Genomic DNA, 16,535 nt, shown 5'->3' with positions numbered 1-16,535 from the left:
AATATTCCCCTCTCTCTCTCCTCTCCTCTCCTCTCCTGCCTTTCCCCTTCCCTTTCTCTTTCTCTGCTTTGTTTCAAAACCAAATTACTTGCTCCCAATCCCAGGTATTGGGAAATAGGAATGATACAAATATGTGTGCATAGATTCACATACACGATTGCACATGCACACAGTTTAATAATGCGTCATTAGGGCACATTGGTTATATTATTAATGAAACTGCAGTTTCCAGGCTTTGCAACCTTCAGCCTACCTCAGGAGGAAACCTCAATACAGCTGTAGTCAACTGCTTTTTAATGCTAATTTCTAAAATATTTTACCAAATTAGAGTCATAGTAGGAAACACTCAGCATACAGAGAGTTTTGAGTAGGACCATAGTTACTGATCTGTTTGGATAATTTAGCTTGAATTTGTCATGATTTTAAAAAGGCAACTGCATATGTGATTGTGTTTTAAAATATATTATTTGTCTATTTTTTAACTGAAACCTACATTATTAATAATTAGCAATAATTCTGTAAACAACAAAATTTAGGATTTTCGGCACTTTCATGTATTTACAGAGGCATTATTATTTTTTGTTTTTCAGAAAGGGGAACGATGGTTAGAGAATATGATTTGCCAAAAGGTCACACAGAAAATATTGACAAAACTGACTTCCAGAATGAAATCTTGGCTTTGGTGAAATCAAATGCAAAACTCAGAGACAATGGGCTCTCATCCCAGACTCCTGTCCTGACTAGATGCTGCTGAGGGAGTTTGAAGATAAAATGAGTTACTAGAATGCAGTTGGGGTATTTTAGTACTTTCACACTTTTATTTGCAGCTGAACACTTTCAAAGTATGATATGCTACAGTGCCCTGTCATTGCACTGGCTCTCATGTGGTGGTGCTCATGTTTGAAAATACACCAGGATTAGAAATATGTCCTTTTTCTCCTCCTTTGCAGAGCTGAGGGATGAACTGGATACGTAAACAAATGTTCATTGGCATAGTCAGACTTGTGTGACACTGGAAGGATTATTTTTCCATAATTGAAGTGGCATAAAAAAGTGTTCAAGCAACAGTTATTGGGACTTAGATGTGTCAGTGGATGCTGCTTTCTTACTATGTCAGACAGAAAGTTAGTGGTAATGATAGAATTATGTAAGGAAATGAATCATGAAAAGTGAGAAAAAGATTCTGAAACATTTAATGCTAAATTTAAGGATTTGGAAAGATAGTCAAATTCCACACAGAATGCTACGACCAAATGCTTTACGTCTATTCAAACTATTTTCTTTAACACTGACAAGTATTATTACACTTCTTGTGCTTCGTGCTTCAATTTATTTCTAGTTTAACTTACATGTCAGTAAATTTATGTCTGACGTCAGTCTGGCTCTTACCATTCTCTTTTTATTAGATATTTACCTCACATTTCTATCAAACATCTCTGTCACTGAATTCAAATATGCTTATTAAAGATAATGTTGGCACTGCCAAAACAGGTGCAATCACCACCCTTTCAATTTTACCTAATTTAAACCCTTTTTAAACTTCAGATAACATATGTATAATTTTTCCCTTTGGAACTCTGTTTTATCAGAGTGCTAATCTTATGCAGAACGATTCAAATATGTGAGTAATAAATTCACAGAAACCTTGTAGAATACGCAAAATGATGGTACAGCAAAGTAAAATACAGCAGGCTAAGAGGTGACCAGGTTTTTCAAATGATGAGTGGAATAAGTGTTGAAATAAAAGGTTACCTGAATGGCATTTGTTACATTCCATCCTGCTTCCCAGCTGGTGATCAGTTTGACCTGGGCATGTGGCAAGGGAGCTGGGGACTTGTATTCTGGATCCTGGTGGCAAATATCAAGCTCAGATTTCAGGGGTGCATCTGGTCCCTCTCTGTTCTCGCTGTGAGCTCTGTTCAGTTCATCGCTTTTAGCAAAATTCACGTGCTCTTCATCAGTGTCTAGGCAGCTGTCCCACCTCACCAGTCCTAAAAAGAGAGATGGTGTTTCTCTAAAGCATTTGAAAAGAGATGAAAAAGTCTGCTTCAGGTGAGCCATCCTCAATACCAAGTATAAAAGTAAAATCTTTCATTACTTGTCTTTATTTCTTTCAGCAGTTGTATGTTGTCAATCCTCTTGGTAGGTTAGCCTTGATAGTATAGCTGTGATTAATGGAGTTGGTTGTCTTTAGTTCATTTATTTGTGGCTGTTTCAAATAGCAGCTAAAGAAATATCTCCAGGGTCTTCAACATATTGCCCAGAGTAGCATGCAGCAAGATTTAGTAGTCTGCAAGCTTCAATTTACAATTCAAATTGTTTTTCCTTTTACCTATGGCATCTATGTAGATCAGTCATTCATGAAGCATCTACAGGTGGCTGCAAGAGTCTTTCTCTGGAAATTATGCATGTTTCTAATACAAATAAATAGTTCTGCCAAAAGGAAAAAAAATGCTTCATTAAAAACTAGAGCTGATGGACTGACTGCTAAGAATATGCATGTAAACAAGTTTGCTTTTCCAGATGTGAGACTTTTCTGCTGCGTTTTAGTGTCTACAGAGGTCAGTAGAACTTTAAAAATGTTCTTAATGGAGCTTAAGTATCATGAAAAAGAAACGTAGCTTGTTTGTAACTCTATTTAGTTGTTACCAGCAACATTTAGGGGAAAGACCTAGAGGTATGATGATACACTTACTTTATGGATATGACTGATATATTATGATTACTCACACTGCAAAATCCTAAAACTAATATTTACAAAAGCTTTCCTTCTTGGCATGGCCCATGGAATTTCTGACGATAGGTAAATAGAGAGAGAACTGGGTTACGCAGTTGTAGGCTTATTTATACCCACTTTCTTTAGTTATTTGCTATAACTGCTCTATGTTCTCCTTCTCTCTTTCTTTCTAGAGACTACTGGGTTTTAACAACTAAGTTTTTCTACATTAACAGCTAAATAACTGGTACAACACTGCTGATCATGCTGAAAAAAGTGTTCACTTATAAAAGGCTGGCATGGGGACTTTGGAGCATGTAGGGTCAGTCCTTGCTTGCCCTTGTCAGCCAGCGACAGTCCTTGTATGCCCTAGCGTGTCCTTCCCGCTAGAAAAAATTTCAGGAATTCTCAAAACAATTTTAGAAGTTTATATTTCTGAATAAGAATTCTAAACCAATGACTTTTCTGCCATACTGTATGTATTTATGACCTACAGTCTCATTAGAAGCTCTCAGAACTTGACCATTTCCAAAATGAATCATGAAGGCCTTGTTGTCCCTTTTTCTTAAGTGCTCGGGATTAAATAAACATGGAGACAACCTTCACTGATCTGTCTTTTACAAATTAAGTAAACCTGTCAACAGTATCTATAAAGTGAAAATAATAATGTTAGCAATCAATCACATGGGTAACTTTCCTAATACAGAGAGAATGGTCTGAGATGCACAAATGGAATCCTGGGAAGTGGTAAACACTATTACATATTTTCAGTCTGATCGGAAGCATTACTTCTGTTTACATTTTTGGAAAGGACTAAAAATGTAAATAGATATTTACATTTCTGGAAAGGACCATTTTGTTGTCATTGGCTGTATCTAGTGCAGAAGGCACAACATCATGAAACAGATAATTAACATTTAAAAAGATATTTTTATCAATTAAATGCAGATAACCATTTTAACATCCTGAGGAATTGAATTCTATCAAATATAAATGTTGATTGATACAAATGAAGTATTACATAAGAAATTACATCGTTGATTAGGTATTAGTAGGATCTTTATTTTCTATTCAAAATAATTATTGAGTCAGCTCTTTGGTGGGGGGTATTTATTTTTCTTTGTTTTAGTTTTATTCTTTACTTTTTAAAATTTTTTGTTTGTTTTTCCTTGTAGATTAGTTAGAATTTCATGCAACTAACTAAATCAAGAGAAGTGTAAGCAAGTTTAGAAACAGAGAGATATCTCTAGGTAGAGAACCATTTATTTTGACTGCACAGGCTTAGAGATGAATTATCCAGTTTTATCCAAGGCCCTCTTACAGCACTGGAAGGAATCCCATTTTCAGATCTCTTATCTGCCAGATGCATCCCATCCAGATGCCAGAAAAATTAAATAATAGTTAAAATTGTTTTCTCACAGTTACAGAGAACTTCGAAAGTAATGTAAAATCTCTTTTTAAAAAATAGCTTTTAGTTGGTTTAAGTTCACTGCTTCCCTACTGACCAAAACAAAGGCAAGTAAGCCTAAAAAGTTTCCAAAACAATCTGAATTTAATAAAATATTTATATTGGCTATCCCAAACTTGGTATACTTTTTGGATTACTTGTTTCAAAGAAATATTATTATTCATTTCTTACATACAGCATAGCACAGGACAATCCCACTCATCATTGTACAATATTTATTATTATCTATGTCTAATGCCATTTAGAGATCCTAGCAGCCACCTTTGGATTAAGTGTCTTAAAATCAACTAGTAGGAGACAGCTTTTTATGAAAGGTTTTCAGTTTAACAAGTGAAGACAGACATGGCAATCTGGGAGTCTATTCTTCTTCATCTGCTGGGCATGGCTTTTCTTCCTATATTTCATTCCCTGCAGCTTTGGTTTTTCCAGCCAGTAGGGCAAATTGTGCTCTTAGTTACATCACTGTATATTTACTGATTCTTTCAGAGACATAAATAATAAACAAAGGAAGATATATCAAAACCAGTTTTATTATTGCATTAAAAGCTACTGCCTGGATGAGTACAGTAAATTTCATATTTATTGTGCTACTTCCAAGCCATCAGAAATAAGCAGTAAAGGCAACAAATGAGAACTGGAATCAGTTAAAGGGTTCTTTACTTTTCCCATGCAGTAATTCTGCCAGACATTCTTTCTACAGATGTTCTTTACCCACACAAGTCAGTATTTTAAGTTTAATTAAATGTTCTCTCTCATCTTAGGAAAAACTTCCTGATTTATGGTAGCCCTGTAAGCGTGGTTATCATTGTCCTTGGCACCTATTCACCTATTTCAATTTCAGTACCTAACCTAAGATTCAGATTTTCTTGGAAAGCAGCAGACTGTCACTGTGCATCATAAGATTGACAGGGCTGAATTTCAGGAGCAGGAGGAGCACATGAATATGCTTGGAAAAGACATCCTTCTTGGTCAGCAGAACTTTGTAGTGCAGTTGCTTATGCCCAAGGAAATAAGGTCTTCAGACCTTCCATTTGTGCAGGCCATGGTCTTATTCAAAATTTGTTTGACTGTAGAACCCTTAGTTATACCCATCAAGAAGGGTATTTCAGAGCCATAATAAAATGCAGGCCAACATAACAGTTTATAAGCCTCGTATACTTTAATCCTACATAGCAGTGCATTTATTTAATGTTGAATCTTTATAAGCTCACTTTTGCTGTGGGACGTGGGTTTGGTTCAAGCATTGGGGTAGTAAGAATATTGTTGCTACTTAGCACACTCTTTCACAAGGGAGAAAAGTTCTGTCCACAAAAAAGGAATAGTCACCACTGTTAGTCCTGAGGGTAGCTTGGGCAAACATAGGCCTTCCAGGTATGTGAGATATTTTATCTAGAATAATAAATAAATGCTCAGAGGATACATACGGCTATTACTTCCCATAATGGAACCAGTTTGCAACTCAGGGGCTTTTTCAATCTTTCCATGTCAATGTGCACTAGGCCTTTGTATAAACTTGGATCTGAGAGCATGAAAATCTTAGGCAAAGCTAGACCTGTGGTGTCTTCCCATGGAACTCCAAAGCTGTATGATGGAGCAACCAGGAATGGAGGTGCACTGCTGAGTGCCTGTGTTACACAGTTTGGGTGCATCCTGACTATCCCAGAAGCTCAATAGGGCCCTTTTTGGTAAAGAAACTCTTTAGATGTATTAGTCCAGGTTTTGGTGATGCCTGAATGACTTTAAACTAGAATAGAGATCACAGTGCAAAATTAAAAAGTACCTAAAACAAAAGATTGTTCAGTTTGACAGATATATCCAGAAAAAATTATGGACTCCATCCACCCTTTAAGTGGTGAAGGTTAATGATGGCTTAGATGGGGAATTTGTTTTGGTAGTGAAATAAAGATTTCATTTTTTGGTACTGTGGATCCCTAACATAAATATTTGCAACAGGTTTTTTTTTAACACCTTTAACTGATGCTTCTTTGAATGCTCAGGTTTCTTAGCAAAATTAATCTACAGGTGTTTCTGCCACATATACAAATTTGAAAAGCAGATGCAGAAAATGCACAGCACATGATGAAAGATAACATTAGGAATCAACTGCATGTGTTTGAAAAGGTTTCTTTGCATTCACTTATGTTAATTTTTATGCTTTTGTAAGGATTTTTTGTGGAGTACTCTCTGCATATTACTCTGGCAACTCTTTAAACAGTTATTCAAAATTATGTTCAAGCATGTGAATAGAAAAAAGTATATGAGTGTAAATGCATGTGGCACTTTAGAGGAACATGAAAGATGACTTCCCTGTCCTATGAAGATAAACTGTAATCCAGAGAAAAAAGGATTATTGTGATGCCAACTCATAAAAAAGGGAAAGAATGGAGTGGTTACACTGAACAGATGAGTAGTTAGAAGTTTCTTGAAAGAATTTGATCGCAAACCAGAATTTGTAGAGGACCTTTCTTATTAAAGAAAGAGAAGACACTATTAAAAACCTAAAGGACATGGAAAGAATTAAGCCCATAGAGAAAAAAGAAAACAGTAGGAATGAAGATTGTTAAAAACATAGGTCTGCATGGTGTAAGAGAAGTTAAGAAGATGCATAGAGACAGAAAAGAAACTGGAAAGATCAAGTGCTCAAGGACAGGATGTCATAGTATAAAGATTTTTGTTACTTTACATAGAATGCTTTCTAAGACATGCCACAAAATCTTCATATGTAACCAGATTTGTGGATTCTTCTCTGAGTTTCTCTAAGTTCCTACATGCTAATATTCTTTCTATTTTCTTGCATTAGAGAGAAAGAGAATCAGTTCTGGCAATTTTCACAGTTAAGGATATTCTGCTGGAAGAAGAAATGCAATTTGTGAGGATCAGAGAAAATGCCAAGTAAAAAGACAGAAAGATACTTCATCATGAGTGGCTATTTAAACCTATCCCAGGGATGACCCTCTAGGAATATCTGTGCTACAAATCAAGCTCTCAAGAGATGCACATGCTAGAAGTTAGCATTGACCTTTATTGAGGCCATCTGTACATATGTACCATGATGTAGTCCTTAAATGTCTAGAGGTTTATATTTTCCCATTGGCTAGTTCACTGAACAGAAATCACCATTATCTAGGAAAGGATTAGCATTTATGGGACTAAGATGGCTGATGATATCCAGAAAAGACAAAGCAGTCTTATAGCTCATGGAGAAATGTATTTTCTCTCTGCCTGAAACACTTAAGTTACATTTTGGTGAGTTGCATCATGGTGTTTACATAAATTAATATGGATGGGATTCCTCTGTGCAGCAGAGAAATTTTATGAGCTACCCATTTAAGCCCCTTTCATATAATCAGTAGAATAAAACAGATGCTGCTAAAGAGTTGTTTGTCTCAGCTTAAAGTTGGCACCTCAAGCAGGTTGGATGCCATAGGTCAGTGGCATGAAATTGGCTGTTTTATCCCTCTGTATAAAAGGGAAATCTTTAATTACTGGCTTGGAGTTCTATACCTGTCTGCACTGTACTCATGTGAAGGCAGGTGAAGTGAACCCCATACTATGCATTTCCTGAATGATTATTTAAATTTGTAACTGCTGCTACAATGCAGCCCATCTTACTGCTCTCACCAGCTACTGATTAAATTTGGCATTAGAATTTATCAATAATTTTGGCATTTTTTGCCAATAATCTGTGCCAATAATTTGTTCAGACTTGTAAATAAAAGTAAATTAAAATAATTTACATTTAAAAGGTCACATTTAGCAACCCTATTGCTAAATGTTATAGTAGAAAAAATTCAGTCATTTTCCAAAGCAATAAGCACAATATTTGAAACCTAATATATTTGGAAGTAATTTGCTCTCATTGATTTAGGAAGTTGAATGCTTACATTACTTAAATTGTCACCTTATCATCTTATGAAGAGAAGGAATTTCATGGTTCTTGAGTGCAAGAATGTGGACTAAAATGTGATTCTGAATAACTGTCTGCTATGTGGAGACTATCCCTTGAGCACAGGATAAGATAGGGTGAAAATATGTGATTATGTAGTAAATTACTATTTTAATGATGCATAAAGGAGCTAAATAAGGGTTACAACAGCAAATCATAAATAAAGTTTACAGCTCTTCAGCACTGCCTTTTCAGGTTCACTTTTACAACAGAGACACCCTTCACAGAACTGGGAGAGGATCTCAAGTTGTGGGAAATATCTGTGTCACACAGCACTGGTACATATACAGTGATTCAATGGCATAATTCTTTTATTGGACTGATGAACTAATATGAATTTAAACTTAAGTGACAATAGTAGAAGGTATGTTAATTCAGTTTTTTTCTTGTTCTGCTGAATTTAAATGATACTTTTACAAAAATAAATATGTATTTACAGTCTAATTTTAGATGGTATGGTAAAAGAACTATCAGTCACAGCATATTGCCCTTTAATCCAACAAGCCATATATTAATAACACACAACTAGTAAATAATCTGTTGTGCCTGAAAAAATTCCATGATGTAGGTAGGTGGGCAGTGGATGGTGGATACTAACATTCTCCTCCCCTTCCTTGTGAAATGAGCTGTGAAGATCAAGAGTTTGCTACCTGGAAATGTAACATTCAGATGAAGCAATCTGCCACTTAAGGGAGAAGGACAGGAAAGCAATAAAGCCCGTCTACAAATAACAGGTGAAGTTGATTGCTACAATTCAAGTTGAGAAAGTTGTTGAGAAATAAAATTGCCATGACAATGAAGAGCAGCAATTCTTTACATAGCACATAAAGTTATTGTTTCCACTTCTTCAGAAATAACTGAGATGTAAAATATGAAAACCATGCTAGATATTTTTGTACATATGTTCCACAGCATAATAGATTTAAAAAATCTGTTGCCTTCAGGAAAGCAAATGTGTTTCACCAGAGATGAAAAATTTTGTGTTTATTTGTAGTCTCCCAGGTCCAATTGTATTGCCTCATCAGCAAGTTCTGCTCCCCCAGTGCTCATCTATAGCATCTGCATTCATTCTTTACAGGAAGAGTTTCTTCACCTATTTTATGTCTTCATTATAGGTATTATCTTCAAGGAATCAATAGAGGAAGACACAGGTGTAACTTATATGCATGGCATTATTGTCATCTACCCGTGCATTTCATTTAGTGTTATCCATAAAATCATAATTTTTAGGAGCAGTTGAAATTACAGAGATGATTACTTAGTGTTGTGATGCTTACAGTCATTTGAAAACTAAATATTTTACTCTCATTCTTGATGAGATAAATTTTAGACTTTGAAGGATGATTTCTCACAGTCTCTTACATTTATTTTTTTAAGACAAAGTTCAAATAAATGGATAAATAGTGAAATAGCATAGGTTCACAATACAGACATCCGTCAACAAAAAAAAAAAAAAGGAAGCACTGCAAAACACATTGTTGTCCTTTGCTGTGACGGTTAAAGAGATGCTCTAAGGTATTAACTTGTTTGTATTATGCAACTGAAATTCTAATTATGCAACTGAAATTCTAATCTTACCCAGATCAGAATAAGCAGTATGGAGTAATTAAATCAAGATTATAGAAACTTTTACAGGTGGTTAAATGAGGATAAGCAGAGAAAACAAAAGAAGCAGAAAATAGAAGAGTAGAACCTTTGCTGTTCCTCACTATAAAACTGCTGTGCTCTTCTCCCTAGATTAGAAATGCATCGAGCTTCAAGTTTATCTCTGGCAGTTTATCTCTACTGTTTTTCCCCTTTAGCAATGATCCTTCCTCAAGAACTCAAAAAACAAGGCTTTTTATTTCTTTTTGTTTCATCCTTTTGTCTTAATGATTTTTTTAAACCACTTTTGCTTTGGGAAGTGACAGTGTCCAATTCCAAAATGCATTTCTGATTAAAAATAGATACCAAATGTGGCATCATTCAAGTCTCTGTGCTTGAAGAGTAACCATATGAAATCTTCATGATATTTTCACATTTTGTGCAGCTGTTGGTAAGGAAACATGAGAGAGGAAATAGTTTGTTCATGAGAGAATCATATAGTAATTAAAACTAAAATTATCTACATAAAACTAAATTTTAGAATAACTTTAAAGTTGCCAGGCAAGAGGAATGTCAGTCAATTCCACGCCTACCAGTGTGATGCCAGCACCAGTAAGAGATGTCCAGCATCTGGAGAGGGATCAGGTCAGCATGAGAGCACCTGAAAAGCATCACAAAGGAATTTCAGCTACTCCAGCTGGTAAGTCAGCCTCGTGAGCTATGCAAAGGCATATAGTATGGGGCATAAACAAGAGGAGTTAGAGTTGTGCACACATCTGCCGGGCAATGATCTTACTGGCATTGTGGAGGCACCAAAAAGGAGGGGCTGGTGACAAATGTGAAGCCTTGGCCACAGAGACCAACAAAGGGTGGAATCTGAGGTCCTTGGAGCAGTGAGGATGGCACACAGCAAGCACACTACCCTGGATTTCAGACTTGGTAGAGTATCATGGGATAAAATCCTAGAGGGAGAAGGGGCCCAATAGAGCAGCTTAATCTTCAAAGATCACCTCCTCCAAGCTTGGAAACAATCCATCCCGAGAAAGCCAGGAAAAAATACCAGGAGGCCCGCAGGGAGGACCCGGAAGGTTCTGGACAAAATCAAATGCAAAAAGGAAGCCTACAGCAGGTATAAGCAAGGTGACCTGGACAGAGAGATTGTCCAAACTGCCAGGGATCTGGCTAGGAAAGTTAAAACTCTAGTAAAAATAAACCCAGTCAGGGACATTCAGGGCAGCTTCTGTAGAAAAGAAAAGCTTCTGTAATGTTGGTGATAAAAGAAAGACTAGAGGAAATGCCAGCTTCTTCTTCTCTTGTGCAGTGGATGATTTGAGCCTTTGTCTCTGCAGAATCATTGTGAAGATCCTGTTAATCTTTTTCACGTTTACTGATACCATTCATTCTTCTTACCTTCTCCTGTTGGGAAGGCAGGTTCTGAGCCACAGCACATCCCCTGCAGGCAAAGACACCACCTTGCCCTGCTCTGGCCCAGGGAGAGGCACCAGGTGCTGCCTGAAGCCTCAGAGACCTGGATGGCCACAGCTGCCCTTCAGAGCTCTGAGCCAGGGCCTCTGCCGTACCACAGCTGCCCGAGCTGATCACAGGATCTGTGCTCTGTGGCACATGCCCAGGCTTGTCTTCCAGATCCATGCTGCTTTAAGCAGCTTTGTGACACCCTTCCCGAACTCTCCTGCACAAAACAATGTGCCATTAGTTACTACTTGATGCACCGCAGGTGTGGTAGGTGGCTTGATCGCTGTAGCCCTGTGGGAGTTTGACACTCCATAACCAGGAGTCAGTTGCAAGCGCCTTTTGAGCAGGAAAGACTAGAGATACTTTTATAAACTGAGTTTGCTAGATGTCAAAGCCTCCAGTACTCACACTTTTCCAGCAGCAGGCGGCATCTCAAAATTCTTAGACAAATTCCTGGAAGTTCTCCAACCAACCCAGGCAAGAAAAGAAGCCCAGAAATAGATGTGCAAAGTGTTATGGCTGTTAGCTGCCTCTGCTGCACCCTGGGCAAAAGGAGGTAAAGTTTAAACAAATTAGCATTACTTGATATAGCTCTATAATGTCTATTTCTGGAGTAAGACTGAGTCTTCTGCTTTATACTTTACTGGTGTGTATACTATAAGACATCAAAAAAAGTAAATAACTTTACCTGAAAGGAGTTTTATTTAAAGTTAATTAGCACAAAGGAGTTTTGTATCTTCTGCATGAGCAGAATGCCTGAACACTCTGCTTTTCTTAACACTGTTATGAAAGTTGTGCAGAAGGAAGTGTTGAGAAACTTCTCTCCCACATTAAACAACTAAGATGCTTTCTCTTAAGCAGACCATTATTAATTGTTTTCAGAACTTTTTCAGAAGATTGGTTCATGCATAAAAATGCATTTAGTCAAGGATTTCAGGTTTCAGCAACTCTGCTTAGAAAAGCTTTATAATTTTTCTTCTTGAAGAAAGATCTTTAATTACATTGGAGCAATAGAGTGGGATTTATGCATACATTCTAATTATGTACTAGTAAAACTGAAAAGCTCTTTGTTAAAAGCATGTGGAGAAAAATCAGACACATGCCAGCACTTCATTACTGAGAAATAGCAGGAATTGTGTGGTGGCTTATTATCAGTATTACATAAATAGAAGGGCACTCTACATATTGCATATGTCGACACAGTCTTTTAGATTAAAAAATAGGCCAATTTTGAGAAAACAGTAGAAGGTGCAAATTAACTCAATTAAACCAAACCAATCTATTCTACATTAGCACCTTACTACCTGTTTAGTAGAGCAAGCATAATAATAAACATGTTATTTCTAAGTTAAATCTGTATAGATATCTCCATGTACAGACATACATGAAAAATATAAGAAGAAAGATCAAGATTCACTCAACCTCAACATAATTAGATCTAAATAATCACCAAATAATATTATTAGATAATTTAATTTTTCATAATAACTGCATGCTTACAGCATGATCACAATATATGGCATGTTTTCTGTTTAAACAAGAGCCTTTATGGTGAAGGGTTTTCTCATGTTGTAAACAAGAACAGCTGGTGCACAGGCTGTGTTACAACACACTGGAATAGCAATACAATAGATTTATTGTTACTTCTAAAATTGTGTATAAAGAAGTCATTCATATTTTAAACACAGAATTACTGAGCACTTCTTGCCAAATCGCAGACCCTCATGAACAATTCCCTTTGAGTCCCAAGCACATGACTTTTCACTTCTGAGGGTCAGTCCATGAGATGATGAAATAATTAGGACTCATTAAGGGGTTGGGTATGTAGAAAATCCAGCTGCTGACTCCAATTTCGTAGAAGGGAGCTGAGTAAACGATGAATCTGAGCAGGGTAGAAGAGAGAGGATAACAGTAGAAGTTAGAAATGAGAATGGAAAAAACAATGTGTCTCTGAGTCTCTGCTGAAGCTCACATTTGGCCAACTCCTGCAGCTCTTTCTTTGTTATTGAGATCCTTTATATTATACACCTAGCCATAAAAAAAGATACTGCTGTATATTCTAAGTGAACCAGCTCATTAAATGTAAAGAGAGTTGACAAAGTGGTTTGATTATGGGGAAGATGTTTTTGTGGCTGTGTGTGTAAAACACCTAGCTCATTACTTTTAAGTAAAAAAAGCAGCCTAAATTATGCATAACACGCATATCATTGCATGATTAAACAACATAAATAATTTTATAATATTTTAAATATCTCATTTTTACCTCTATCTGTACGTACTTTTAATGAAAAGTATTAATGAATTTTTTAAGGGTAACTTTAAAGTAGAATGAGAGACTGATTAAGATGAATGAGAGACTTCCACTATCACCAGTTCTAGTATTGTCCTATTGTCCTAATGGACAAATTTCTCATGTAATTTGTTTCTTACACTGATCAGATTTGATTTTAAGCTTCTAAGGTTTCTAGTCTAAATTACTCCTAAGAGAAGAACCACTGAATTATAGAATGGTTGAGGTTGGAATGGACCTATGGAATTCATCTGGCTCCAACCCCTCTGCTCAGGCAGAATCACTTAGGGCTGCTTGGCCAGGATCATGTCCAGATGGCTTCTGAATAAAAGGATGGAGACTACACATCTACCTGGGCAACCTGTGCTAATGCTTGGTCATTCACAGAGTAAAAAAGTGTTTTCTGATTTATTCACAGAACCTTTTGTGTTTCAGTTTGTGCCCATTTCTTCTGGTCCTGCCATTGGGCACCACTGAAGAGGGCCAGGATCCACTGATTTTGCACCCTGCCTTCATATATTAATAGGAGCCCACCTCATCCTTCTCTTCTCTGGGTTAGGCAGTCCCAGCTCTCCAGGTTTGGCCTCACAAGTAAAGGAGAGGGATCACCTCCCTTGACCTGAGGTCAACACCTTGTCTAACACAGCTGAAGACATCCTTAGTCCAGGCAGACAGTACCCACTGCTCTCCCCTCATCTACTTGGCCAGAAATTTCACTGTAAAAATGTATCAATTTGATCAAACATGAATTTCACTTAGTGAAGTCACGCTGGCCATTCCATATGATTTTCTTGGAAACAGTTTCCAGGATTGGCTACTCCAGTGCCTTTCCAGGGATCAAGGTGAGACTGATTGGCCTGTAGTTCCTTGGATCTTCCTTGCCCTTCTTCAAGATAGGAGTAATATTTCCTTTCCTGCAGTCTTCAGGTACTTTTTGCAGTTGCTATGATTGATTGAAGTTTATCCAGAGATAAACTTTGATCAATGACATCAGCCAGCTCCCTGGGCATCATAGGTGCATCCCATGGGCACCCACTGACTTATGCACATCCAGACCATCAAGAACTCCAACTATTATTACTGCAGTTAGAGCAGCAGTGAATTTGTCTGTTGTGCTCCTCCCACATACAATGTGTTTGCTGATAGAGATAGGCAAAGTTAAACAATAAGAAATGCATACTAAAAAAAGTAGAAGAAAGAAGAGAAATGAGAAAAATTAAGGACCAATGAAGACCTGTCATTCTGTGATACCTTTAAAAGTTATCTTCATCATTTTTCCCAACCGGAAGTTGTTAGCTGCAGCTGAGAGAAAAAGGGCTGAAAACCAATATTGGGTTTCACACAATGTTAGCCAGAGGAATGGCAAAAAATACCTATTGATATGGCTGTTTTGCCTGGAAGACACTCTCAGTTTCTCAAATTTGTAATAATAATTACTGGCATATACAAAAAATCTGCAGTAAAAAGTTGTTGAAGTAAATTGCTGTTGATTTAAGGTAACACATCCACAGAATAGTGTAACTATCCCTATTATCGGTATCATATTTTTTCACAATAAACTAACAAAAGGACATGCATGAGTCTTGAATGCTGAAAACACAACCCAACTTTCACTTCCTAGGCAGAGACCAGGAAAATATTTACTTTTACTAAAAATGGTTGTGTTGGTATAGCTTGTACAATGTCTATTTGCTTTAGAGTCTATGTTGGCCTTCAGGGAGGAACTGTAAACCAAAAGTTTTTCCTCTCTCTGTCAATCTCTGTGTGTTCTGCTCTTGCCATTCACCTCTTTGCAAGTCTTGTGCACCTACAGCACTCATTGTAAACAGACCTGGCTAAAGGTCTTCAGAGTGATCTAGGGGTTAGCAATAAGATGTGTCCAGAGATATTTCTAACTTCACAGAATATTGTGTATATTGCATCTTGACACAAAGGTAAAGTTCATTGTGTCATGATACAGAAGTAAAGTTCAGTTGCTCATTTCCTTAAATCTAGTGTAAGTACACTTACACATTTTTAAATCCTTTCCTTACAAAGAAAATGGCTAGGAACTTTTACTTTTAAAGAAGGATCATTATTCCCTTTACAGTACTCTATCTAAAGAAAACTGGATCATACTAAACAAATCCTAGAATGATTCAGTTCATTCAACACATGAAAACAATATGAAAGTTACTTAATAAGTAATATTCTTATATATAACTGGTTTGTGATTGCTCATTTTTTCCCCCTGAGATTTTATTATTTCACAAAATGAGCTGATTTTCTTTTTCCTGAAAAAATTTTATGAGCTGACTCTGATGCCTAAAGAGGTTACTGTGGAACAGAGGCTAAAGGAATAAAGTAGGAATTTATTAAAAGGCCTTCAAAGGATACACCTTGGGCAGTAAAAGAGCCCAGCTGCAGCTCGACCCAAGATGGATGACCAGTCACGAGTTTTCACGCTTTTATAAGTTTTGGTCCACTTACATATTGGGGCTAATTGTCCACTTACAGCTTCAGGTAATGAAGTCCCATCCTCCCAGTTTGCTCTCTTCAATTCATTGTTGTTTACACTTTTTGGGCCTGAAGCTGTAACGGTGGCCTTGGTTCTCAGGTGGAAAAGGATTGCTTTGTCTAACTAAACTGTGAAGAGAACTTGCTAGCACTTTACATGAAGTTCAGACTCACACACTAAGGCAGTACAGAATCTGAAAAACATGAAAGCTAAAATGTAAGGCTCTACACAGGCTAATGTAGAGCTGTATTCTGATCCCAGAGTAGAAAAAACTCATTACTGATTTTTGCTCAAAATATCAGCCCACAAGCATGGTGTGGGCTAGCAGACACCTATTGTTGATCTGCACAGAAATCTGAACACCCTGTTTGGAAGCAGCCCACCCCCACACAGCCAGCCCCCTGTTTCTGTCCTTTTTTCAGTCCTCAGTGGAGCTGTCTTCTGTCTTGGAAACCTATATTTCTTCAACTCGTTTCTTTCTTTGTCAAATAGGAGACCTTCTTGGCATGTTGTGTAAGAGTGTCTGACCATCCCAGAAAGCAGTCAAAAGAAAGTGTAGAG

At 37.0% G+C, this 16,535-nt stretch overlaps 1 protein-coding gene across 1 annotated transcript in view; it reads right to left on the bottom strand.

The window, feature by feature from the left end:
• The window catches only part of LOC132070684 (vesicular inhibitory amino acid transporter-like), a 34,081-nt gene extending 22,717 nt beyond the window's left edge, over positions 1 to 11,364 (bottom strand). The window contains exons 1-2 of the mRNA XM_059467669.1: positions 11,295 to 11,364; positions 1,753 to 1,991 (exon numbers count right to left, since the gene is read on the bottom strand). Coding sequence (XP_059323652.1) covers positions 1,753 to 1,991; positions 11,295 to 11,364 — 309 coding nt within the window. The remainder of the gene's footprint in view (positions 1 to 1,752; positions 1,992 to 11,294) is intronic.
• Between the last annotated feature and the right edge of the window lie 5,171 nt (positions 11,365 to 16,535).

This window comes from Ammospiza nelsoni, chromosome 3 (assembly GCF_027579445.1).
Source record: "Ammospiza nelsoni isolate bAmmNel1 chromosome 3, bAmmNel1.pri, whole genome shotgun sequence".
In the NCBI taxonomy this organism is placed as follows: domain Eukaryota; kingdom Metazoa; phylum Chordata; class Aves; order Passeriformes; family Passerellidae; genus Ammospiza; species Ammospiza nelsoni.
Note: the sequence above shows the minus strand (reverse complement) of the source record. Positions and strands in the feature narration are given on the sequence as shown.